Raw genomic sequence first — 27,955 nt, 5'->3', positions numbered from 1 at the left:
TGTATTTAGGTTTAATGATGGAGTTTTACTAAAGAAATAGTTTAGTTTTGGCTACTATATATACAGGTAGAGTTATCAAGGCTTTTTGGGTCTCAATGGCGAGTTATGGTTGGTGATATAAATTTGAAAGTGTGCAGCAGTTAGTGGGACTATTACGTTTTTATGAGAATAAGAAGAAAGGGAAGATCCTGGAGGTTGGTTTGATTGCTGAAAATTTGTAAAAAGATTTTAAAGAATAGAAGATATACTTTGTCTAGGACTGGTTCTGGCCATCGGAATGTTTAGAAAGAAGAATGCATAATCTAACCTCACTATGCTGATTTGCTTACCCTTGTCAATAATGGATCATTGTTTGAGGCTTCTACATGATATATGTACAGTTGACCCTTGAACGACACCAGTTTGAACTGTGTGGGTCTATTATATGTAGATTTTTAAAGTACAGTAGTGTAAATGTATTTTCTCTTATGATTTTCTTAACATTTTCTTTTCTCTATCTTACCTTATTGTAAGAATACAGTATGCAATACATATACAAAGTACATGTTGATTGACAGCTATTGATAAGGTTTCTGGTCAATAGTAGGCTATTAGGAGTTACGTTTTGAGGGGTCGGGGTACTTGGGTGGCTCAGTAGTTGAGCATCTGCCTTTCGCTCAGATTGTGACCCCAGGGTCCTGGGATTGGGTCCCACATCAGGTTCCTTGTAGGAAGCCTGCTTCTCCCTCTGCCTATATCTCTGCCAATCTCTCTGTGTCTCTCACAAATAATAAATGATCTTAAAAAAAAGTTTTGAGGGGCCAAAGTCATATGCAGATTTTCAACTCCACTGAGGGCTGATACTTCTAATCCCCACATTATTCAAGGGTCAACGAGTAGCAAGAGATCTGAGATAAGGAGTTTCAGGTCCTACTGTGCTACAGATGAGCTGTGCTGTTTTGGACAAGTCAAATTTGCCTTTCTGACATTTTAATTTCCTCATCAACAAAATGGTAAGATTGAACCAAAAGACTTTTAAGATCTTTTTAAAAAATTCTGTGAGCCTTGGGGCACCTAGGTGGCTCAGTTGGTTAACCATCTGACTCTTGATTTCAGCTCAGGTCATGGTCTCAGGGTTGAGAGATCAAGTTCTTCATTGGGCTCTGCTCTTGGTGCAGGGTCTGCTTGAGAATTCTCTCTTCCTCCCCCTTTGTCCCTCCCCTGCTCAAGTACGCATGCTCTCTCTCTCTCTCTCTCTCTGTCTCATAAATTTTTTAAAAAATTGAAATGTTAAAAAAATTTGAAATGTTTAACATTAATCAAATGACAACTATAAATCTTGTCTACTTGTCAAGAACAATGATATTTTAAATCAGTGGATCTCATTTTTTATTATATATTTATGTAGCGGAATTTTAGATTGCTTGTCTTTTGTAAACATTTTTAATAACCCCATTGAGTACTATTTCTTTTTTTAAGTTTTTATTTAATCAATGAGTATAATTTCAGATAGCTTGTGTATGGCTAAGAAATCAAGAAGAAAAATGATATATTGTATGTTTGAGAGAAATTTTGAGGGAAGATTCCAACGGAAGCAACAAGTTATTTCAGATACTAGCTAACAAATGCTTATGATAATTTATTTTTATTTATTTATTTTTTTAAGATTTTATTTATCTATTCAAGACAGACAGAGAGAGAGGCAGAGACACAGGCAGAGGGAGAAGCAGGCTCCACGCAGGGAGCCCGATGTGGGACTCAATCCCGGGTCCCCAGGAACATACCCCAGGCCGAAGGTGGCGCCAAACCACTGGGCCATTGGGGCTGCCCACTTATAATTTAAAGAGGAAGTAAGAACTTTGAGATGTGGGAGTGGTATGCATATGGGAAATTAATTTAAAAAAAAAGATGGTGCAAGAGTCAAAATTTAAAAGCAGACTTCCCTTTCACTCTAGACTGGTATGCATTATATGTTTATATTTCATATATAGTGCTGGATATGAACAGATTTTCATTACAGGATTAGTAGGTATTTGTTGTTCCCATTAGTTTATATGGAAGCTAATATAAAGTGGTAAATCTTATAGGTTCTTTATGTTAAAGTAAATAGCATTAAAAATTCTCCAGATACCATTTCTTCATCCCTCTCCCTTTTTTTAAGGTTTTATTTTTAAGTAGTTTCTACACCCAACATGAGGCTCGAACTCACAACCCCAAGACCAAAAGTCAAGCTCTCCCAACTGAGCCAGCCAGGCTTACCTCCTTACCCTTTTTAACTATTTCCTACTTTTCTCCCTCCATTTCTCCACTTCTTAACTTTTATTCCTTTTATGCTTTCTCCCTTCATCATTTTTATTCCTTTTCTTGCCATATCTCTTAGTTTACTTTTCTTTCTTTTCTATTTTACTCTTATTTTTGGTCATTTGTTCTTTTTCTTACTGCTAATTGCCTCATACTTATCAGCCAGTTTAATTCTCCCACTTACCTATTAACTTTTTTTTTCTCTATCAAAGCCTGTGTTCACTAGTTAACACTTAGATCTCCCCAGGGAATTGCTTCCTTGTCTTCCATTCTTGAAGTATGGTATAGTAGAACTTCAAATTAAAAGCCATGAGAGGTGAGTCATAAATTGGACAAACTGTTTAATTTTAAATCTCAATTTCTTCAATTATAAAAAGAAGAGTGGCAAATAAATCTCCAAGGATCTTTCCTGGCTTTAAAATCCTATGATTCTGTGCTGTCCTAACTTTCCCATTTTTTTCTACTGTGCTGACCTCATTCATCTAATAAATATTTACAAACCTATCATGTGTTTATAACTGCTATAATTTATATGAGAGAATCAAAAGAAATAAAGGGAAGAGTTCCTTCCTTTGAATTGTTTATAGTCTATCTGGAGAGACAAGAGGTATCTGTATCTTAACATGCAGTAATTTCCAATCTGTTCCTTTTCTTTACAGACTAGATCCATATTCCCAAGGGAATACTAGCTACTTTAGTTCCAACCTAATTTTTGGATGAGGGGCAAGGTTGCCCCTGAACACAGTAAAAGACTCTTTTTTATGTTCTCATACATCTGAGAACTCCTGTTGTAGTTGTCATGTAGCACTATTTTACATTGTCTACTTGATTCTAGACTAGAGTTTATCTATGATACAAAAATTTGTCTTAGAACTACGGGGATTAGTCTTGATTGTGCTTTAGTAGATGACCACTCTGTCCTTCTTATACTTTTTTGTACGTTCATATGTCTGTGCATTTGTATGTTTGTGTAATTATGTTCAAAGAAAATGTTCCAGATGGCTTAGTAAATGTGACCAATAAGTCTTTCTACACCATCTATACTTACACTTTATTCTTTGGTTTGTTTCTGTCCCTACTTTGTAAGGGGATATTGCTTTTCGAGACATTATCTTTTCCTTTCATAGGCTACGTGAACACTCTGGTAAAAACATACCACTCCAATAGGGATTAGGGACAGTGGTTGGGGGCACCAAAAGGGAAGTGGACATACTTATAAAGGTCTACATTAGGAATCCTTGTGATAGAATTGTTCTGTATCTTGACCTTGATGATGAGTACATGAAGCCGTGCATGTGATAAAACTGCATAGAACTAAATATGCTATGCCCATACACACACACACACACACACACATACACGAATACAAGTCAAACTGGGGAAATCAAAACAAAGTAGGTAAACTCATTAATGCACTATCCAAACTGTGATATTGTACTATAGTTTTGTAAGATGTTGTCATTGGGAGAAACTGGGTAAAAGTTTGCCAGATCTTTATTGTTTCTTTCAACTGAATGTGAATTCATAATTATCTGAAAGTAAAAGACTTGATTAAAAATAATACCAATTTACAATAGTCTTTGCTGAAAGATAATTTAATATATGTAATTGCAGGAAGTACATTAACATAATCACACTGGCTATGAATTCTGTAAAGTTGCAGGATACAAAATCAGTATAACAATCGTGTTGTAAATTTCCATACACCAATAATGAACTATCAGAGAAATTAAGAAAACAAATCCATTTACAATTACATTGAAAAGAATAAAATACCTAGGAATAAATTTAACCAAGGAGGTGAAAGGCCTGTACCCTAAAAACTCTAAGGCATTGATGAAAGAAATTGAAGAAGACACAAATAAATGGAAACATTCCATGGATTGAAAGAATTAATATTGTTAAAATGTTCATAATACCCAAAGCTATCTATAGATTCTGTGCAATCTCTATCAAGGTTCCAGTGGCATTTTTTATAGAAATAGAACAATCTCAAAATTTGTATGGAACCACAGAAGACCCTGAGTAGCCAAAGCAGTCTTGAGAAAAAACAACAAAGCTGGAGGCATCACACTTCCTGATTTCAAACTGAATTACAAAGCCTGAGTAATCAAAACAATATGATATTGCCATAAAAACATACCCATAAATCAATGTAATAGAATAGAGAGCCCAGAAATACACTTATGCTTACATAATTAAATTAATCATAGTTAATTAATCTAAGGAGGTGAGAACATACAGTGGGAAATGGACAGTCTCTTCAATAAATGGTGTTGGGCATATTGGGTAGCCACGTGTAAAAGAATGAAACTGGATCACAATTTTTCACCATTAACAAAAATTAACTCAAAATAGATTAAAGACTCAAGCATAAGACTTGAAACCATAAAACTTCTTGAAGAAAACTTAGTAACCTCCTAGTCATTGGTCTTGGTGGTGAATTTGACAACAAAAGTGAAGGCAACAACAGCAAAAATAAACAAGTTGGGACTACATCAAACTAAAAAGCTATTCACAGCAAATGAACCAATTAACAAAATGAAAAGACAACTTACCAAATGAGAGAAAATATTTGTGAATTATAAATCTGACAGGGGGTTAAGTATCCAAAATGAATAAAATGTTTGTTTAACTCAATAGGAAAAAGCTAAACAATCCAGTAAAAAAAAATGGGCAGAGGATCTGAATAGACATTGTTTTCCAAAGAAGACATTAAGATGGCCAACAAGTACATGAAGAGATGCTCAACATCTCTAAATCAAATGAAATGAAAATCAAAACCACAGTGAGATCACCTCACACCTATTAGAAGTGCTGTTATCAAGTGACAATAAATAATATGTGTTGGCAAGGATGTGGAGAAAAGGGAACCCTCCTCATGTACTGTTGGTGGAAATGTAAATTGGCACAGCTACTGTGGAAAACAGTATGGAAGTTCCCCCCCAAAATTAAAAATAGAACTACATTCTAGCAATTCCACTTCTGAGTATTTACAGAAAATAAACCACCGATTCAAAAAGATATATGCATCCACCCCCATTCTCATTATGGCATTGTTTATGGTAGCCAAGATATGGAAGCAACCTAACTCCATCAATAGGTGAGTGGATGAAGAAGGTGTGTGTGTGTGTGTGTGTGTGTGTGTGTGTACATACACATATATAATGGAATATTACCGATAAAAAGAATGAAATTTTCCTTTTTTTAAAAAAATTTCATTAATTTATTCATGAGAGACACAGAGAGAGAGAGAGGTAGAGACACAGGCAGAGGGAGAAGCAGGCTCCATGCAGGGAGCCCGATGTGGGACTCGATCCCAGGTCTCCAGGACCACAACCTGGGCCGAAAGTGGCGCTAAACCGCTGAGCCACCTGGGCTGCCCTGAAATCTTCCTATTTGTGACAACATGAATGGGCGTTGCAGGCATCTAAGTTAAAGAAGTCAGAGAAAAATACATGATTTCACTTATATATAGCATCTAAAAAAACAAAAAAGAATTTCTAATTTTCCTAATTTCATTAATTTCTAGTTTAATATTATCATGGTTGTAAAAGATACTTGATATGATTGTAATCCTCTTTAATTTATTAAGACTTAATATAAGGGAAGGGAGAAGAAATGTGTGGGAAATATCAGAAAGGGAGACAGAACATAAAGACTCCTAACTCTGGGAAACGAACTATGGGTGGTGGAAGGGGAGGAGGGCGGGGGGTGGGGGTGAATGGGTGACAGGCACTGAGGGGGGCACTTGACGGGATGATCACTGGGTTATTCTGTATGTTGGCAAATTGAACACCAATAAAAAATAAATTTATCATAAAAAAATTTATTAAGACTTATTTTATGGCCTAGCCTATGATTTTGGAAAATGTTGCATGTGTACTTGAATGTGTATTCTCTTGCTTTTAGATAGAATGTTCTGTAAATATCTGTTAAGTCCATCTGATGTAATGTATCATTTAAAGCTGATGTTTTGGGACACCTGGGTTGCTCAGCAGTTGAGCATCTGCCTTTGGCTTGGTTTGTGATCCCCAGGGTCCTGGGATCGAGTCCCACATCGGGCTCCCTGCATGGAGCCTGCTTCTTCCTCTGCCTGTGTCTCTGCCTCTCTCTCTCTGTGTCTCTCATGAATAAATAAATAAAATCTAAAAAAAAAAAAAAAAAAAAAAAAAGGGATCCCTGTGTGGCTCAGCGGTTTCGCGCCTGCCTTTGGCCCAGGGCGCGATCCTGGAGACCCAGGATCGAGTCCCACATCAGGCTTCCTGCATGGAGCCTGCTTCTCCCTCTGCCTGTGTCTCTGCCTCTCTCTCTCCCCCTATGTCTATCATGAATAAATAAATAAAATCTTTTAATAAATAAATAAATATAAATAAAAATAAAAAAGCTGATGTTTCTCTATTGGTTTTCTATCTGGATGATCTGTGAGTTGATGTGAGTGGGGTATTAGGGTTCCCTACTGTCATTCTATTGCTGTCTGTTTCTCCTTTTAGGTCTGTTTTGTTTTAATATTATAAATATTTATTAATTTAATATTAAATAATAAATAATTTAGGTGCTCCTATGTTGGGTACATAAATATTTATAAGTGTTATATCCGGGATCCCTGGGTGGTGCAGTGGTTTAGCGCCTGCCTTTGGCCCAGGGCACGATCCTGGAGACCCGGGATCGAATCCCACATCGGGCTCCCGGTGCATGGAGCCTGCTTCTCCCTCTGTCTGTGTCTCTGCCTCTCTCTCTCTCTCTCTCTGTGACTATCATAAATAAATAAAAAATTAAAAAAAGGATGCTTTACTTTAAAAAAAAGTGTTATATCCTTGGGGTACCTGGGTGGCTCAATAGGTTAAGCATCCAACTCTTGATTTCAGGACAGGTCATGATCCTAGGGTCCTGGGATCGGGCCTGGCATCAGGCTCTGCACTCAATGGAGAGTCTCCTTGTCCCTCTGCCCTTCTCCCCTCTCATGCTCACTCTCTCTCTCAAATAAATAAATAAAATCTTCAAAAAATGTTATATCCTCTTGTTGAATCGACCCCTTTATCATTATGTAATACCCTTCTTTGTTTCTTATTATAGTTTATAGTCTATTTTGTCTAGTATAGATATAGCTATTCTAGCTTTCTCTTGGCTTCCATTTTTATGGAATATCTTTTTCTATCTCTTCACTTTTTTTTCCCATCCCTCAGTTTCTGTTTCTTCTCTTTCTCTTTTTTTTTAATTCCAGAGAGAGAGAGAGAGAGAGAGAGAGAGAGAGAGAGCACGTGTGTAAGAGTGTGTGCATGAGCATTAGGGGGAGAGGGGAGTAGCAGAGGGAGAGAAATAAGAAGGCCCTGTGCTCAAGGCTTGATCTCAGGACCCTGAGATCATGACCCAAGCTGAAACCAAGAGTCAGACACTCAACAGACTGAGATATCCAGGCATCCCCATCCCTTCACTTTCAGCCTGTGTGTGCCCTTACATCTAAAGTGTATCTCTTTTAGACAGCATATAGATGGGTCTTTTTTTAATCCATTCAACTACTCTGTCTTTTGATTGGAGAATTTAGTCGATTTACATTTAAAATAATTACTGATAGATATGTGCTTACTGACATTTTGTTCATTGTTTTCTATTTTTGTAGTTCTTCTCTTTTCCTTTTTGTTCTCTTCTTTTGTGGTTTGATGACTTTTTTTTAAGGTTTATTTGTTTTAGAGAGAGAGAGAGTGAATAGGAGTGAGGGCGTGAGAGGGACAGAGGGAGAAAGAAAGAGAATCTTAAGCAGACTCTCTACTAAGGAGCTTGATACAGGGCTCAGTCTCATGACCCTAAGATCATTACCTGAGCCAAAATCAAGATTTGGATGCTTAACCAATTGAGCCACCCAGGTGCCTCTGATGACTTTCTATAGTGGTATGGTTATATTCCTTTCTGCTTATCCTTTGTGTATTTAATATAGGTTTTTGCTTTGTGGTTACCTGGAGGCTTACATATAATACCCCATACTTATAACAGTCTATTTTTTTTTATAACAGTCTATTTTAAGTTGATAACAACTAAAGTTTGATCCTGTGCTAAAGCTCAGTATTTATACTCTCCTCTCCACATTTTATGTTTTTGATGTTACATTTCATATCTTTTTATTTTGCTTTGATATCTGAATCAATTATTTTTACTATGTTTGTCTTTTAACCTTCATATTAGCTTTATAAGTTATTAACCTACTACCTTTACTATATGTTTAGTTTTCCAGGGAGACATATTCCTTTTTTTTTTTTGACATATTCTTTCATACATGTTCCTGTTACTAATTAAAGTTCCCTTAACTTTTCTTATAAGGCCAATATAATGGTGATGAACTCCTTAGCTTTTACTTGTGGGGAAACTTTATCCTTCAATTCTGAATTGCAGTTTTTCTGGGTAGAGTATCCTTGGTTCTATGTTTTTTCTTTCAGCACTTTGAATGTCATGTCACTCCCTTCTAGCTTGCAAAGTTGGTACTGAGAAATCTGCTGGTAGTCTTATGGGGGATTTCTTGTACATAAAAAGCTGTTTTCCTCTTGCTTTTATATGTTGCCCTTGACTTTAACTTTTGACATTTCAGTTACAATGTGTCTTGATGTGGGTCTCTCTGGGTTTCTCTTATTTGGAGCTGGCTAGATTTCCTGAATCTAAATGTTTTCTTCCTTCCCAAGTTAGGGAAGTTTTCTGCCATTATTTCTTCAAATGAGATTTCTGCATCTTTCTCTCTTTCTCCTTCTGAGAGTCCTGTAATGTGAATGGTAGTTCATTTAGTGTTGTCCCATAAGTTATACTGCCTCTTTGCTACCTTCTAGCAATAAGGTTTTAGAAATAGTTGAAAAATATGTATGCCACTCTATATTTACTAACTGAAATTTCTCAGTGAGTCTGAGGTGGAGTGGTATCTTAATTTTTAAGACACATGTATGCATCCTGACCATTTTTAGCAGTTTAAAACATAACAAGATTGTGCTTATATTATTTCTTATTCATTGTTTTTACCCTGCATTCCATTCTAGGACACTATCAAATTTTGACTTAAATAATTTTGACCCTTTCTCGCCTTTCTCTTCTACTTCCCACAAACACACCCATGTTAAGCATCACCAGTTTAGGTAAATCTGATATCTGTTGCTATTATCTCCCTTATTAGTAGATACTCTTGTGTTGGTCTTGAGCTACGGTTTCTTCCTCTTGATGTGCTTGTGATTACTGTGCTTCAATTTGCTTTCCTGCAAAAACTTTTGACACTTAATGAAACTTGCGTGCGTACATATGTATGTGTGTGTGTTCAGCATTATAGAGATAACATAAATTGATGCGATACAGTTGGACTGGCTATACTTTAAGACTTTGTCAGTGGCATCATCTTTTCATTTGATATTTAAAATTACTCATTACTACAACTTACTAAACTACTCAGTTTTAAGAAAATATGGTGATGGCATATTGAATCCCATAATACAAATTGCTTATTATCTTGATCAGAGGAGCAGGGTTCCTTGATGATATCCCAACCATGTCTTACTAAACAGTTGTTCTGATGCTATTTAAATGGTATTTTAAATCAGTAATAATAGGAGAACACAGTCAGAAATCTCTTTGACCTCAGCCATAGCAACTTCTTACTAGACATGTCACCACAGGCAAGGGAAACAAAAGTAAAAATGATTAGGACTTCATCAAGATAAACAGCTTCTGCATAGCAAAGGAAACAGCAAAACCAAAGGCAGCCTACAGAATGGGAGAAGATATTTGCAAGTGACATATCTGATAAAGGGTTACGTTAGTATCCAAAATCTATAAAGAACTGATCAAATTCAACACCCCAAAAACAAATAATCCAGCTAAGAAATGGGCAGAAGACATGAATAGACATTTTTCCAAAGAAGAGATCCAGATAGCTAACAGACACATGAAAAGATGCTCCACATCACTCAACATCAGGGAAATACAAATCAAAACCATGATGAGATAACATCTCACACCTGTCAGGATGCTAAAATTAACAACACAAGAAACAACAGGTGTTGATGAAGATGCAGAGAAAGGAGAACCCCTTTGCATTGTTGGTGGGAATGCAAACTGGTGCAGCCACTCTGGAGAACAGTATGGAGGTTCCTCCAAATGTTAAAAATAGAACTACCCTATGATCCAGCGACTGTATTACTAGGTATTTACCCAAAGAATATGAAAATACAGATTTGAAGGGATACATGCACCTTGATGTTTACAGCAGCATTATCAACAATAGCCAAACTATGGAAAGAGCCCATATGTCCATCAACTGAGAATGGATAAGAAGATATGGTATATGTATACAGTGGGATATTACTCAGCCATCAAAAAGAATAAAATCTTGCTATTTGCAAGGATGTGGATGGAGCTAGAGTATATTATGCTAAGTGAATAAGTCAGAGAAAAACAAGTACCATACGACCTCACTCATGTGGAATTTAAGAAAGAATAGATGAACATATGGGAAAGGGGGGGGAGAGGAAAACAAGCTCTAAGAGACTCGTAATGGTAGAGAACAAGCTAGGGTTAATGGAGAGAAGTGGTAGGGGATGAGCTAGACAGGTGATGGGTATTAAGGAGGGTATTGTTATCATGAACAGTGGGTGTTGTAAGTAAGTGATGAATCACTAAATTCTATTCCAGAAACCAATATTGCACTATATGTTAACTACCTAAAATTTAAATTAATAATAAAATCTGTGATAAAGGGAAAATACTTTTATGTGTAGACTTCTTTAAAACTTATATAAATGGAAATTACTTGCATCCATATTTAAATTGTCTTAAATGTGTGTATTTTTCTGTAGAACTGAAATACCACATCATGCCCCATTTTTTTCCTCATACTTCTTGTTCTTGTACACATTTACTCTTTTGTGCCATTATTTTTTTATTTTTCTCTCTGTGATTCTCCCCATTATCTGCTGTTTTTTTTTTTAAATATGTAGGTATTCTTAAATATGTTCAAAGAAGAATAGTGTTCTGGTTGAAAATGACTTATTGGGTCTTGTCTTGGGTCTTAAGCATATGAAAACAATATATACAGTCATTTTCTTTGAAAATTATTGTTAAGTATCTACAAGCATCTTAGGGGAAATATTTCACTGGACTTAATTTAAGTTCAATTTTTATTCTTTCCACACAGTATTTCTCAAACTCTGAGGCTTGTAGAATTCAGAAATTAAGACCTGGCATCATTTTCAGGGAAAGACCTTCAGTAATGTGTAAGTAGTTTTTTTCATTTTGATTTGTTTCTATTAGTTGTTTTCTGTGTGAAACACTGAAAGGTTAATTTACCATCTCTTAAAAGAATTTGGCATATATTCACCACATAATGATTACGAATAACAAGTGATACAATATAGCTTTATTGAAAGATGTCTTAAGATACACCCTGGGTCGGGACGCCTGGGTGGCTCAGCGGTTGGGTGTCTGTCTGCATTTGGCACAGGGTGTGATCCCCGGATCTGGGATCAAGTCCCACATGGGGCTCCCTGCGTGGAGCCTGCTTCTCCCTCTTCCTGTGTCTCTGCTTCCTTCTCTGTCTCTCATGAATAAATAAATAAAATCTTAAAAAAAAAAAAAAAAAGATGTACCCTGAGTCACTATTATTGACCATTAGTAGAGGCAACATCCTCAAATATAAAAAATACTGGACTGAGTCCTTGCCTTGTCTGGTGCTAACTAGCTACATATCCTTAAGTGAACTACTTTCTGTGTTTTAGTTTCTTTAAAATGAGGGATTAGGTTAGGATTAGTAATAAAATCCTTTCCCCTCAAAATGTCTGTTATTCCCAGCTTGATTTTTTTTTCTTTTTATAAAAATTCAAAGGTGAGTAATCATCCAAAAGGGAGCTCTCAAATTACATAGTTTTGTTTTGTGTGTGTTGGTTTTTTTCTTGGAAATAGATATTGAGAGAGGAGGTGAGCCCAAATTAGACAAGAAATTTGCCCCACCATAGTCCATTATTCTGGGTTACTAAAGCTTGTTTTTTTTTTTTTTTTTTTAAAAAGTCACATTTGCTTTGGGTAAGTTGAACCTTTTTAAAAGGAGGTCACCCAGTGCACATGATGAGATGAGCACTGAGTGTTATACTGTATGTTGGGAAATTGAATTTAATAAAAAATAAAATAAAATTTTTTGAAAATCATGAAAAAAATCTTCAGTAAAATATTAATTAAAAATAAAAGGTCACCCTACTGTTAAATATGATATGCAAATAAGATTTCTTTCCTTTCAAAATTCCATAGAGTACTAATGCTGAAGGGGTCCAACTTTCAAGGAGATGGGGGAAAAGGACAATAAAGTAGGGGTCACATCTATGCATGGGGCTTTTGGTGGAGGGAATGGTAGGGAAACTGGACAGATTGAAGTCCAGCACTTGGAATCTGGAAGGGTGATAGGAGAAAAGAGGACTAGAGGTGGGATAAAAATATAGACAGAGATGTGAGAAAGTAGAGCTAGAAAGAAAAACTCCTTGAAGGCAGAGGCTATGGCTATCATCAATATTGTCTATCACCAGCTCCTAGAATAGTGTCAGATCTTTGTAAGTATTTATGAAAAATACATTGAATGAATGAATCACTCAATAAATTTCTAATTTTGCCTAAGGCTCTGATGGTTTTAATTACTGGTTTCTAGACTCAAATCATCTAGGTTATCTATATCTGCTCTACATTCAACAACTACAGACAGTATTAAGGTAATTGAGGTTCAGAAAATTGCTTCTGAATTACGGAAAAAAGACCTATCCTTGAGGGTTATAAAGTGGACTATTAATTCATTTAACAAGTATATTTTTAAGCACTTGTCTATCATACTTTCAATACTAGCTGGGAATGGAAAAATGGAGTAGTGGTTATAGTGTATAGTTCTATCTGATGGAATATTATGTAACCACTAAGTATAATTATGAAGAGTATAACAGTTTAGAAGATTGTGTACTAAATAAATATATAATATTTATATTCTATTTAGTAATTGTTCATGAGGACTAATGTTTTCTGTTCTCAAAGAAGACTAGGAAACATTGTCAAACATAAATCAGATTTATTATTGGTAATGGAGTTGTGAAATTTCTTTTATTTCTTTTATGTTATGTTATTTTGTACAATTCATAAAGTTTAAATGAAAATCCAAATAAACTTAAGTTTAAAACAAATATGATGAATATGTACTGACCAGAAGAGGCAATAGTGTTTGTCAAAGAGGAAGGAAGAGAGCAAAACTAAATTTGTAGGATGGTTGGGAAAAAAATGAAAGATGAAGTTTAGAAAAGATGGAAATGAGACTCTGTGGTAGAGGATGGCTAGATTACATTTTTAACTGTGGAGTTACTTTTTTAAAAAAGAAAATTTCTTTCAGCTTACTTACTCAAGTGAACTGGAGTGAGGGATAGTCTAACTAATCCATTGTGTTATCGACCATTTTCACATACAGGTCTTGAGTTTGTGACTATTTATCATTCTCTATCAGAAAGACTATTGATCCTTTTACCATTTCAAATTTTGCAAAAATTTGACTTTGCAAAACTTCTGTGCTCAGATTTTTTTTTTTTCATCTACCTTTCTGCTCTGGTCTTTTCTTGTACGTAGAGTTAGCCTAGCTAGAAAATACTTAACTACTTTGATGTACTGGATAGAAGAAATACAAAAGAATCTGAATTGATTGGGTAGATATTGAAAGGGAGAAAAACAAACCAGTCTCCATTAGTTTGTGAATGAGTAAGAACTTTCTTATAACAATTTCTTAATTTAGTTCTCATAAACCTTTTAGGAATAGAGAACACCTCCTTGTTTTCTATTTTTAAGGAAAATAGATAAAATTTGAAGTGAAATACTAGCCAAACAAGAATGTCAAATTTTAAAATACCTATAAACATTTTATAAGCTAACTTCTTAAGTTATCTATATCATGTTGAACAAAGAAAAATTGAAAAACAATAGTTGGTTAATAATGTAGTATTATTCTTAGCCAGCTTGGGTAAAGATTGTGTCAGCGTTTTCCATTACTGTGATTACTTACAAAATTGTTGAATCAACTGCTTGTGTTGTATGGCCCCCAGTTTAAATGAATTCAAAGACATTTATTTACAAAAAGAAAGAAAAGAAATTTACCTATGTACCTCCTAATTGTTTAGGGGTTTTTGCTCTCCTGTACTAAACCAAAAGTCCAAGTTTTGTATGCGACTAGGGATGTTTTCTTCAAATGTTTTTTCCAAGGACTTGTTGGTAGTTCTTGCCAACACAAGGCATTTTGTCTTAATATATATGTAGTATTTTTCACAAGGATTGTAATTTTCACACTTTGATGGAAGTCTCTTAGCTAAATGGAATTGTTAGAAAATACTGTTTTTCATTTGTATCAAAAATTTTCAGTATTTTCTTTACCTTGTAATTTTTAACAATGTCTTCCTCCTAGCTTCTAAACCTCAAACGTATTTTAAAAACAGTTGATTTATAATAAAAAGTAGAGGTGCATTTTCAGTAATATAGACTTTTCTGAGTGAATTAAAGGGCATTTAGATCTTGCAAGAAGTCACCTGGAATGTTGCCAGCTATGTTCTTGGCATTACATACATGGTCAGCAGTGCCTTAAAACATTTTGTTTATCTTCCTAACCACTCTCCGCCTTCAAGTGATTAAATGGGAAACAACTACATCAAGGCAAGAGAACTGGAGAAATAGGTAATTTACTTTTTTGTCAATAAATGTAAGAAGATTTTATTACCACTTTAAAATTATTTTCTTATATGTATTGATGAAGAACAATAATTTATTCCTCTTTAGTAGTTATTTACTGTACTCAGTTCTGAATGAGATCAAATCATCAAAATTTATGAATCAGGAAGATGTAACAAAATGAATTTTCCATATAAATTTCTCCCAAATATTTGCTTATTAGTATAATAGCTGCTTATTTCCAACAGCTAAGGTAGCAACCTTCAAAAGAACTCCTTAAATATATATATGTTTTCATGATAGTACTATTCTTTTTCTCTTCTTTCTGCATAGCAGTACATAAAACTACATGGTATGTGATAGTGACTATATGTTGTCATTTAATTAACATAAAGTTAGAGGGGCACCTGGCTGGCTCATTTGGAAGAGAATGCAACACTTGACCTGGGGGTCGTGATTCAATCACTGTGTTGGGTGTAGAGATTACTTTAAAAATAAATAAATAAACTTAAATAACATGAAGTTAGAGTCTGGGAAAAAGAATATTTAAATAATCCTTATTATAATGAAAGGAAAGTGGTTTACCAAGGTATTTTTAAGATTTGTGTCTATCAAGAGCTTATAGCTTCAAATTCATGCACACATAAAAGCAAATAAATATATGTAGAGGCTTGGTTATATTAACTTTTGACCTAGCAATTCTACTTTAATAAATTTTTTCTGAAGAAATAATAAGAGTTGTAGCTATAGGTTTATGTTCAAGATTACTCATCATAGCATTTAAAAATATTAGCAAAAGAAGTAAAAATGATCAACAATAGCAAATAAACCAGTAATGTTATGTTCATAAAATACTACGCAACCATTAAAAAATATTTTCAAAGACTATGTAATGAAATGAAAAAAGGTTAAATACAAAAGTGCTTTAAAAAATGGTGCTTTTGTTCTCCTTTTTTAGAAATGGATAGATGATCATTGGAGTAAAACTACTTGCTTTTTGTGGACTACCTGTTATATGTAGTCAACTGAGAGTGAGGACTCTGTTTCACAGTCTTCTCAGGAAGACAGCTTATTACTTTCTCTTTCCTGTCAGGCTAGGGGCCATTTCTGAAAAGTTTAAGCACCCCCCCCCCTTTTTTCCAGAAATCTTATGTGTAAAGAAGTTGCTAATTCTGAAAACTCATTAGATTAGCAATAAAGAAAGTTCTATGTTTTGGGATTATGATGAAAATAGTGATAATTATAAACAAGTATACTCCATAAAAATTTGTTTGCCTTCAGTTACTTTATACTCTACAAAGGTTATTTATTTTAAACTAGCATTTTCTAAAGCATGTTTGAGGGTTTTTTTCTAGCCTTTAAGGGGAAAAATAGGGTTCATTATTCAAAGACTTGGGAAATCCTGGACTAAGCAAAGTTAACAGGTGCCTTTATCAAAGGACTGCTGAGGCTTTTCATATTTATATAGTTTATTATAAATCTATAAAAGAGGCATGTAGTGTATATATCTAATTTATTTGTCCTCTTTTGCCTTTATTAGAACTAGGTTTAACAGGAGACATATGTTGGAAAATACCTGTTTTATATTAAACTTTTTTCCTATAAGCAATGACAGTACTGTGGAGGATATATTCTCCTAGTTAAAGAAACAAAGTTTAAATGACACCTGAATGAGATTTTGCTGTTAAAGTATTTACAAATACATAGTGGATTCTACTTTGTGTATTTTTTCTTTGAATTTGTTTTAAGTATGCATTACTATTATAATTGCTGCCCTATTTTTATTATTTGAAGTTCCTCTGTTTTATCTGCTGAGACTCATTGGGGCTGGGTTTTTCTTTGTATGTTTTTGTAGTTTTGGAATAGGAGGTCATCATCGGCAAGGGTTTTATCTGTGGAAAAACCTGATGATGTTCCTTCTAGAGCTGTTTTGTATTTGCTTCCCCCGGGGTATCATTAGCCTGGGAACACAGTTGTTAATATCTGTTTGGAGCTTCTCGGGACTATACAGACAGCTTAAAGTCAAACCTCATATGCAAGTACGAGTAGGTCTGTTACTGTGCATTCACAGAGAATTTTTACCCCCTCCAAAGTTGGGCCCAGATTGAGGCAAACTATAAATCTCCCTGTACCAGTGGATGGATTTTTTAAACCCACTCTTTAATTGGAGATATAGTCCTTTGAGGCTGTTGTTTTGATACAGATACATGTCTGAGTTCTCATTCCCTATCTTATGTGGTCCCAGAGCCTTGTCTCTTGACCCTGTAATGTCTTTTAAAACACAAACCCTTGATTACTGAGGAGATCCACAAACTTGACTGACCCATTATCAGCTTACACACGGCACTCTGGTCTTTGGTTTGTGGCCTGGGGAATTTCATTTTTACAGGTTAGTCTGCATTTACAAGCATGTGTTTCTTTGTTGTTTTTGTTGTCTACTTAGGAATCCGGGCTTCCATGTTGTAAAAAATTGAAATTTATGCATTACTTTTATATTCAAAAAATAATGTTAAATATATTCCCATTTTTTAAAAAACCATACATTTTACATATCAAAATGAAATATATAACAGTACTGTTTATCAGAAAAGTAGTGTTCTTCAGTTTTTCTCTAAAAAAAGAAATTATTAAATACCTAAATTTCTACAGTTTTTCATTCTTATTTATGTGCAAACCACTTTTATTTATTTGACTTATTAGAGGAGAATACTAGTCTTTCACTTTCCTTTTAGATGTAACCTTCTGTAATGGAAGATGATTGAAGATAAGGGTCCTCGTGTTGCTGACTACTTTGTTGTAGCAGGATTAACTGATGTTTCAAAGCCTCTTGAAGAAGAAATTCACTTCAATGATGCTTGTCATAAAGTAGCTAAACCAAAAGAACCTATCACAGATGTTTCAGTGATTATTAAATCTCTTGGGGAAGAAGTGCCACGGGATTATATATGTATTGATGTTACCCCAACTGGATTGTCGGCTGATCTCAATAATGGAAGTCTTGTGGGGCCACAGATTTACCTTTGCTACAGAAGAGGAAGAGATAAGCCTCCACTTACAGATCTGGGGTAGGTATTTAAAAATTGTGCCATTAATCAAAATAATATGCCTTGTAGATTTTGAAGTTTATTGTTCAATTTGTTCATTAATAGATACATGGCAGCTTTAGAAAAATAGACACATTTTTAGAATGCTGTGTTCTCTTTCTGTGTTCCTTATACCATTTGAGTGTCCCTTTGTCCTATGGATTCCCAGCAGTTTTTTCTTGTCAGAGTGTCTTTCTGTTAAATGTAGGGGAAAGATGTGGAAAACTTCTACAGAAAAATACCAGGAGGGCAGCCCAGGTGGCTCAGCAGTTTAGCGCCGCCTTTGGCCCAGGTCGTGATCCTGGAGACCTGAGATCGAGTCCTGCCTCAGGCTCCCTGCGTGGAGCCTGTTTCTCCCTCTGCCTGTGTCTCTGCCTCTTTCTCTCGCTCTGTGTCTCTCATGAATGAATAAATAAAATCTTTTTTAAAAAAAAAGTACCAGGAAACTAGAGTATTATCCTAACTACAGGAATTTTAATCATTTTAAAAGTACTAGAAAAGGATGGTTTTTGAGCGTCAGTCACATTGTAGAGAGATGCTTAAGGCTGTATGCACCAAACAAGGATTTGGGATAAATTAGTGCTTTACTTAGGATACTATATTGAACTTAGGGCTCTTTTTTTTCTATAACAGCTTTATTGAGATAGAATTCAAATACCATAGAGTTCACCAATTTAAAGTGTACAATCTAGTAGTTTTTAGTATGTATAGAGTTGTGCAACCATCAGCACAGTAAATTGTAGAACATTTTTATTATGCCAGAAAGAAACCTGGTACTCATTTTAGTTGCTATCCAGTTCTGTCTAACCTCCTCAGCTCTAGGCAATGCTTATTCTACTTTCTGTCTCCATGAATTACCTGTCCTGGAGATTTTATATAAATAGAATCATATTCTAAGGCAAAAAAAAAGAGAATACTTTATGTTCCTGGCTTCTTAACATTGTATTTTCCAGGTTGATACATGTTATAGTATGTGTCAGTACTTTATTCCTTTACATGACTGAATAATGTTCCACTGTTTATTTATTTATTTATTTACGCAGGTTGTTCATCAGTTTGATGGACATGTGAGTTGTTTTCACTTTTTGGCTATTATGAAAAATGCTACTGGAAATGATCATATATAAATTTTTGTAGGGACATATGTTTTCATTTCTCTGTATATATACTTAGGAGTGCAGTTCCTGGGTCATATGATAATTCTAGGTTTAATCTTTTGAGGAACTGCATGACTGTCTTCCAGAATAACCACACTACTTTGCAATCCTGCCGGCAGTGTATGAAAGTTCCAATTTCTCCACCTCTTAGCCAACATTTTATATTGTCATTTTGATTATAGCTTTCCTAGTGGTAGGTCATTGTGGTCTTGATTTACATTCACTTGATGGTTAATGATATTGAACATCTTTTCATGTACTTGTTGGCCATCTGTAAATCTTTTGAGAAAGGTCTATTTAGAATCGTTTACCCATTTTTTAATTGACATATCTTTTTACTGTTGAGCTTTTAAGAGTTCTTTACATATTCTAGATGCAAGTCCCTTATCAGATATATGATTTACAAATGTTTTCCACCATTCTGTGGGTTGTCTTTTCACTTTCTTTATGGTATCCTTTGAAGCTGAAAGGTTTTTAATTTTGATCAAGTCTGATCTATTTTTTCTTTCGTTGCTTGTGGTTTGGCATCATATCTAAGAAGGTTTTTACTAATCCAAAGTCATGGGGATTTACACCTAAGTTTTTATCTAAGAGTTTCATAGATTCAGCCTTTATATTTAGGTCTTTGATCTATTTTGAGTTAATTTTTATATATAATTGAGGGAGAGGTTCATCCTCACTATTTTGCTTATGAATATCCAGTTGTCCTAGCACCATCTGTTGAGAATATTCTTTCCCGATTTTCAAAAAATTAATAAGCCATAGATATATAGGCTTATTTCTGGACTCTCAATCTGTTTTATTTGTCTACATGTCTTATCTTTGTGCCAGTACTATACCGTTTTGATTACTATAACTTTTTAGTAATTTTTTACATTACTTATAAGTGTGAGTCTTCCAACTTTATTCTTTTTAAAGATAATTTTGGCTATTCTGGGTGCCTTGAATTTCCATATGAATTTTAGGATCAGCTCATTCATTTTTTTTTTATTGTCTATCAGATTTTTTTGTGATTTAAATTCAGCTAATTAACATATAGTGTATTAATAGTTTCAGAGGTAGAGTTTAGTGATTCATCAGTTGCATATCACACCCAGTGCTCATTATATCATATGCCCTCCTTAATGCCCATCATCCAGTTATCCCATCCTCCTACTCACCTCCCTTCCAGCAACCCTCAGTTTGTTCTCTATAGTTAAGAGTCTCTTATAGAAAATCTATGAGATTAGGTAATGTTTGAAAAGAAAATCTATTCAAAAGATTAGGTAATTTGCTCCTGTGACCACTGATCATTGTCAGAATTATAGCTTGTGGATGAAATGAAAGGAATGTTGCAGATTCTTGTTAGGGTACTGGAGTTTCCTAGTTTAGAGATGAGGAATTTTCCAAGTATAGGAAAGATTCTCTAAGAAGAAAGGACTTAAACTGGAATGAATAAATTAACCACTCTTATAAATATCCCCCTTGTTTGTCATTGTGGAGGATAGGGCAACATTTTTAAGAGCCTTTGAAAAGCTCAGTTTAGTTAGACAAGAAAAGTTTCTAACAGTATAAAAATAAAAAATAGTTACACAAGTACAGCACAGCACAATAGCTGACAAATGAAAACAATTATGTATTTTTTTTAAAAGATTTTTATTTATTTATTTGTTCATGAGAGACACACACAGAGAGAGAGGCAGAGACACACAGGCAGAGGGAGAAGCAGGCTCCAGGCAAAGAGCCTGACATGGGACTCCATCCCAGGTCTCCAGGATCATACCTGGGCTGAAGGCGGCACTAAACAGCTGGGCCACCAGGCTGCCCAACAATTATGTATTAAATGTACTTATATTCGATATCTTTAAGAAATTTGAGGCAATAAATTTTTTTGTTGTTTTGTGTTGTATTTTTGTTTTCTTGTTTTCAGTTGGGCATCTGTTTTCCAGGCACTATTTTGGAGGCCTTATTTATACTCTCATCTAACTCTCTCAAGATCCTGTGGGTTAGAATTTTAATTTTTTTAAAGACTTTATTTATTTAAAAAAAGACTTTATTTATTTGACAGAAAGAGCAAGAGAACACAAACAGTGGGAGAAGCAGAGGAAGAAGGAGAAGCAGGCTCCCCCCTGAGCAGGGGGCCTGATATGGGGTTCAATCCCAGGACCCCAGGATCATGACCTGCACCAAAGGCAGAACTCCAAACCAACTGAGCCACCCAGGCACCCCTGGATTTTTAAATGTTATGGCTGATTAGTACAAGGCTCAGAGAGATTAAATATCTGCCTAATACAGCTAGTAACAGGTAGTAGAAATTTGAATTGAGATGTGTCTAACTTCTCTCTGTGACAATGCCTTTTTTAAATTTATTTTTTATTTTTTATTTTTTATTTATGTTAGTCACACACACAGAGAGAGAGGCAGAGACATAGGAAGAGGGAGAAGCAAGCTCCATGCACCGGGAGCCCGACATGGGATTCGATCCCAGGTCTCCAGGATCGCCCCCTGGGCCACAGGCAGGCGCCAAACCGTTGCGCCACCCAGGGTTCCCCTGCCTTTTTTTAAAGATTAAAAACAAAACAAAACAAGCAAATCAAAAAGAGGAGGAGGAATAAGCATTTAACCTAACATTAGGATAAACAGAGTTGCTATGATTAAGTATGAAATTTAGCTCTAAATTTTTGAAATAAAATGTTGAAAGAAAAATTTAAGTTTGCTGACAGCCATGACAAAAAGGGAAATTAAAAGTTATATTAGAAATAATTTGACCAATTTTTAACAATCAATTTTATCTGAAAAATTGGATTTTATAAAGGGAAGTACTGGCTGATGTTGAGGATATTGCCTGATTTAACAATTTTTATAGCAAATGCAGAAACACACTTAATATAGTTGAGCTTTAAATTTTTTTGTCCATGCCAAGGACTTAGCAGTAAAGTACAAATCAGTGAATTCTCTAAGGGAACAGACTAATATTTATTCCAGTATGACGTTTCCCTTGTATCCACAAGTACTTTTTAGAAGATTTAAGGAGCGAATGGCTGGCATGACCTTTAATAAAAGCCTATCATTTTACCACAATAAAGAAAAAGAAGAAGAAAAAAAGCCACCCCTTTCTTTGATTAAAGATGGATTTGAGGTTATTTTCTCTTTTGGAAACCTAAAGCTGTCTCTTAAATTTGAGGGAGCATTGGAGGTAAAAGTGTGTGAGCATGTTCTTTAAGAACTCTTTGGCAAGGAGCCTTTTGTAAAATTTTAACTTTGGCTAGAATATGAAGTTGCTTTTTCTAAAGAAGTTCCTTGGTTTTAAAGACAAAAATAAGTAAATCTATTAAATGGAGTGCTAAAGCAAGTGCCTCTGCAATTACTCATTGCCATTATGTGGTTTTATGCAAAAGATAATCTGAATTTTCCTTACACTATTTTAATTTTCGGTGAGGGAACCCACTATCCCTTATTATTATATGGGACTGCGTAATTTAAACTTGCAATAAGATTGGAATATCTACTACCTTTAAGGATCAGTTTATGATACCTGACAATATTACCTATCCTATTTGGAGATGTTTTGCATTTGTGTAATTATTTATTTATTTTTCTTTTAGGGTTTTGTATGACTGGAAAGAAAGATTGAAACAGGGATGTGAAATTATTCAGAGTACTCCCTATGGACACCCTGCAAATATTAGTGGCAGTACCTCATCACAAAAAATTTATATAACTTACCGAAGAGCCTCTGAAAACATGACGCAGAATACGTTGGCTGTCACAGACATATGTATTATTATACCCAGTAAAGGAGAAAGTCCACCACACACATTTTGCAAAGTCGATAAGAATCTCAATAACAGTATGGTAAGTGACTTTTGTACTGATAAAATTAGCCATTGATGAAAAGAGAGTAACTTAAAATCTCTGATAAACAGCATAACATGATAACTGAGTTTTAAAATGTGTTGGTTTTTTAAAAAATATTTTATTTATTTATTTGGGAGAAAGAGAGCATGAGCAGGGGCTGGGGACAGAGGGAGAGGGAGAAGCAGATCTCCACAAAACAGGGAGCCTAATGCAGTACTTGATCCCAGGACCCTGAGATCATGACCTGAGCCAAAGGCAGATGTTTAACCATCTAAGCCAACCAGGTACCTCTAAAAATATGTTCTTAAAGATGCTGGATATTTTATTTTTGGGAAAGTACTTTAGTTGTACTTTTTTTTTTTTTTGGTCATCACATTCACTGATGTGATCTTTTTTTTTCTTTTTCTTTTTTTAATTTTTATTTATTTATGATAGTCACAGAGAGAGAGAGAGAGAGGCAGAGACACAGGCAGAGGGAGAAGCAGGCTCCATGCACCGGGAGCCCGACGTGGGATTCGATCCCGGGTCTCCAGGATCGCGCCCTGGGCCAAAGGCAGGCGCTAAACCGCTGCGCCACCCAGGGATCCCTAGTTGTACTTTCAAAAGGAACTGTGCAGAAGGTTTACTTGCTTACTTTTTAATTGAAAGAATATTTTTTCCCTTACTGGAAAAGTAATACACTAGCCAAGCATAATCCTTTCACTTGTGCACTAGATGCCATAAATTTACTTATTTGAGTACTTGGCTTCAGCAGTTCTACCTACTTTTTTGGGAATATCAGTCTTTCTCTCCTGGATTATTTCCTCCAGGATGTGAAGCATGTGTGATATTGCCCATCTTTACAAAACTTCTTGACCCTATGTCTACCTCCATCTATTGCCTCATTTCATTGTTCTCCTTTACAATAAAACATCTCAAAAAAAGTGACTATAGTCTGTCCCCTTCCTTACTTTGACTCTCTCTAGTTAGGCTTTTGTTTCTTTCATTCCACCAAGATTGCTCTTGTCGAATCCAGTGGTTTTAATTTGTAATTTTTCAGTAGGTTTTGACACAGCTGATCACCTCTTCCTTCTTGAAAAGTGGCAGGAAGATAAAATGTATTATTTTACTGTGTACTCTCTTGCTTTTTCCTCCTACTTTACCCATTCCCCTTCTGCCTTTGCTAATCCCTAACCTCCACACAATGCAGTGTCCCAGGGCTCATTCCTCAAACCATTTATCTTTATCATCTAAACTCAATCCTTTGATGATTTAATCATTTAAATACAGGTTGTCAGTGGATAACTTCTAAATTTACTGGCCTAACTTGGACCTCTGTAATTCTTTCTTTTAGAATATTTTATCGAATAAATCCTCTCAAATTTAACATGTCTGAAACTCCATTCCTATTGTGCTTTTCCCAACCTGTTTAGCCCTTAGTCTTCCTCATCGAGCAAATGGAAATTCCACTGTTTTAGTTACTCAGACTAAAAACCTTGCAATAATCCTTACCCTTTTTCTTCTCCTTTTCATTCACTATTTCTGTAAATTCTGTTGACTCTAATTTCAAAGTGTATCCTAAACTTGACCGTTACTTTTACCTTCTCTATTGCCGCAACTCTGATTCAAGTCATAATACTCTTTGAACAGGACTGTTGTAATAGTATTCTAATTTAGGATACAGGCAAATTTTCATATAAAGGGCTAAATAATAAGTTTTGCAGGTCATATATAGTCTCTATTACATTCTTTTTTTTTTTTTTAAGATTTTATTTGTGTAATCATGAGAGATACTGAGAGAGAGAGAGACAGAGACACAGGCAGAGGGAGAAGCAGGCTCCATGCAGGGAGCCCGACGCGGGACTCTATCCGGGTCTCCAGGATCACACCCTGGGCTGAAAGTGGCGCTAAACCGCTGAGCCACTCGGGTTGCCCCCCCCCCCTTTTTTTTAAACAACCCTTTAAAAATCTAAAAACAGTCTTAGCTCAAGTATACAAAAACAGGCCTTGGGTCAAATGCAGACAGACCATAGTTTACCAGATCCCTAGTCCAACTGATGAAGACTTCTGTTTCTGCTTCCTATAACCTATTCTTCTTGTAGCATCAAGAATAATCCTTTTAAAACATAAATTAGACCATATCACTCTTCTGCTTACAACTCTTAATGGCTTCCTGTCTCCCTATTAGTAAACGCCAAAGTCCTTTCAGTAGCCTTAAGGCTATGTATGAGCTATAATTGTCTTGGTTCTTTTTGGTTGTTTAAAAAAAATTTTTTTTAAAGATTTTATTTATTCATGAGAGATACACAGAGAGAGAGAGAGAGAGAAGCAGAGACACAGGCAGAGAGAGAAGCAGGTTCCCTGCAGGGAGCCCGATGCAGGTCTCAATCGCTGGTCTCCAGGATCACACCCTGGGCGGAAGGCAGCACTAAACCGCTGAGCCACCTGGGACCCCCCCCAAAAAATTGAGAGGGGAAGCAAGTTGGAGATCTTTGAAGTGAAAGTTCTTGTTCTTATTTTCATCCTTTGTAATCCCTTTCCAGGATTACCGATTATAATTTGGCTTGTGTTCTTTCAGACCTTTAAATTTGGACATGTGTGGAGTATATATAATGTGAATAAATTTATCCTTTATTTTTCAAAAATTGGAATTTTCTTTTAAGATTTTATTTACTTATTCATGACAAACAGAGAGAGAGAGACAGACAGACAGACAGGCAGGCAGGCAGAGGGAGAAGCAGGCTCCACGCAGGGAGCCCAACGTGGGACTCAATCCTGGGTCTCCAGGATCACACCTCCGGCTGAAGGTGGTGCTAAACCACTAGGCCACCGGGGCTGCCTGGAAATTTTTATATATTCTGATATAAACTTTTTTCCACTATCCATCTTTATCAGGTGATATTAACTCTCTATTTATTTTTTTTTATTTTTTTTTTTAATTTATTTATGATAGTCACAGAGAGAAAGAGAGGCAGAGACATAGGCAGAGGGCGAAGCAGGCTCCATGCACCGGGAGCCCGATGTGGGATTCGATCCTGGGTCTCCAGGATCGCGCCCTGGGCCAAAGGCAGGCGCCAAACCGCTGCGCCACCCAGGGATCCCTTAACTCTCTATTTAATTTTTGTAATGGTTGTATAATATTCCCGAAAGTAAAAGTGAAGAATGAGGACAAATTATTTCCAGTTTTTCCTGTTATTAATAATGCTACTCTGATCAGACCTGTGCCTTTTTCTTTTGTGTGTGTGTGTGTGTGTGTGTGTGTGTATGAGTATCTCTGGAAGAATAAATAATTATAAGTGGAATTGATAGGTCCCTGGGTATGGTGCACATTTTGAGAAGTGTTGACACATTGCTCTGGTGGCAGGTTATACTTCCATTAAGAATGCTCTTTCCCAGGGCACCTGTGTGGCTCAGTCATTTAAGCATCCACTTTCGGGTCTGGTTGTGATCCTAGGGTCTTGGGATCAAGCCCTGCATCAGGTTCCTTGCTCAGTGGGGAGTCCACCTGTCCCTCTCCCTCTGTCCCTTCCCCAACCCCCTCCCTTGTACTCTGCTCTCACACACTCACTCTCTCTCAAATAAATAAATAAAATCTTTAAAAAAGAATGCCATTTCCCTTGGGGTGCTGGGTGGCTCAGTTGCTGGGACATGTGATTCGTGATCTCAGGGTCATGAGTTCAAGCCCCATGTTGAGCATGGAGCCTACTTAAAAAAAAAAAAAAAAAGAATGCCCTTTACCAGGTCCCACACTTGACCAACACTGGTTGTTACCAATCTCTTCTTAATTATTGATCATCTAATAAGCAAGAAATCATTCTAATTTTAATTTGCATTTCTTTCATTGTTGTGGAGATTGAGCATCTTTTAATATAATATAACCACAGTAACAAATGGCTGATATTATTTCATTAAATGGATGTTGCCACAATTTATTTATTCCATCTTTTATTGTGAGACATTTAGATTTAATTTTTTTATATTATAAGCAAAGCTGTTACGAACATAGTCACAATTAAATTTTCTATAGAATAATTTATATTAATTGAGCTCTTATGTGCATTTTATATCCATTAACTCAGTTCATATAACCACCTTGAGTGGTGTTTCGCACCACACCCCCCACCTCCATTTTACAGAGAAGGAAATTTGAGAATTAAAAAGGCTTTTACTTGCCCAAGGTCATACCTTCAATAAGCAATTGAACGAAGGTTCAAACCCAAACTATAGAACTCTAGTATCAGGGATGGTACCCTGGTGGCTCAGTCTGTTAAGCATCTGCCTTTGGCTCTGGTCATGATCCCAGGGTCTTGGGATCAAGCCCCAGGTTGCACTCCCTGCTCAGTGGGGAGCCTGCTTCTCCCTCTCCCTTCTGCTCATGTGCGTGCACTCTCTCTCTCTCAAATACATACATACATATATACATACATACATACATACATACATACAAAATAAAATCTTAAAAATAAAAACCCTCTAGAACCAAACTCCAAACACTATACTGAATTACTAAACTATTTCCCTATGATATGTCCTGGAATTTGTAGATCAAAGCTTTACTTTTAAGATTTTTATCCAGAAAGATTTAACTAATTTATATCCTACCAACAAAATATGGAAGTTTTGGGGTTTTTTTTAACAATTACTTTTTCAACAGTTGGATTTTTAATCATAAATTTTCAAACTTAATTTCTTAATGATCCTAGAGCAGATATGTACATTGTACTATACAGCTATGTAAATGAATACTTTGCTAAGATTTAAAAGATTTTTTATATATCTCACTTATTAAGTTTTTATGGGAAGTTGATTTTTTAAATTATTATTTATTCTCTCTTCTGTTAAGCTAGCAACATGAGAAATACTGAAGGTTTAGTAAAGCTAGAAGAGGAAGAACTGAAGTGTATTGATATATGTCTAGATACA

The 27,955-nt window shown here is 35.5% G+C and overlaps 1 protein-coding gene across 14 annotated transcripts in view; it reads left to right on the top strand.

Moving 5' to 3' along the window:
* DENND4A (DENN domain containing 4A) overlaps positions 1 to 27,955 on the top strand; it is a 135,994-nt gene that overhangs the window by 37,099 nt on the left and 70,940 nt on the right. For all 14 annotated transcript variants that reach the window (XM_072738849.1, XM_072738852.1, XM_072738850.1 and 11 more), the window contains exons 2-4: positions 11,441 to 11,519; positions 17,709 to 18,041; positions 22,801 to 23,050. In XM_072738849.1, coding sequence (XP_072594950.1) covers positions 17,731 to 18,041; positions 22,801 to 23,050 — 561 coding nt within the window. In that variant the 5' untranslated portion in view covers positions 11,441 to 11,519; positions 17,709 to 17,730. The remainder of the gene's footprint in view (positions 1 to 11,440; positions 11,520 to 17,708; positions 18,042 to 22,800; positions 23,051 to 27,955) is intronic.

This window comes from Vulpes vulpes, chromosome 15, assembly GCF_048418805.1.
Source record: "Vulpes vulpes isolate BD-2025 chromosome 15, VulVul3, whole genome shotgun sequence".
In the NCBI taxonomy this organism is placed as follows: domain Eukaryota; kingdom Metazoa; phylum Chordata; class Mammalia; order Carnivora; family Canidae; genus Vulpes; species Vulpes vulpes.
This window is presented reverse-complemented; position numbering and strand designations above follow the sequence as displayed.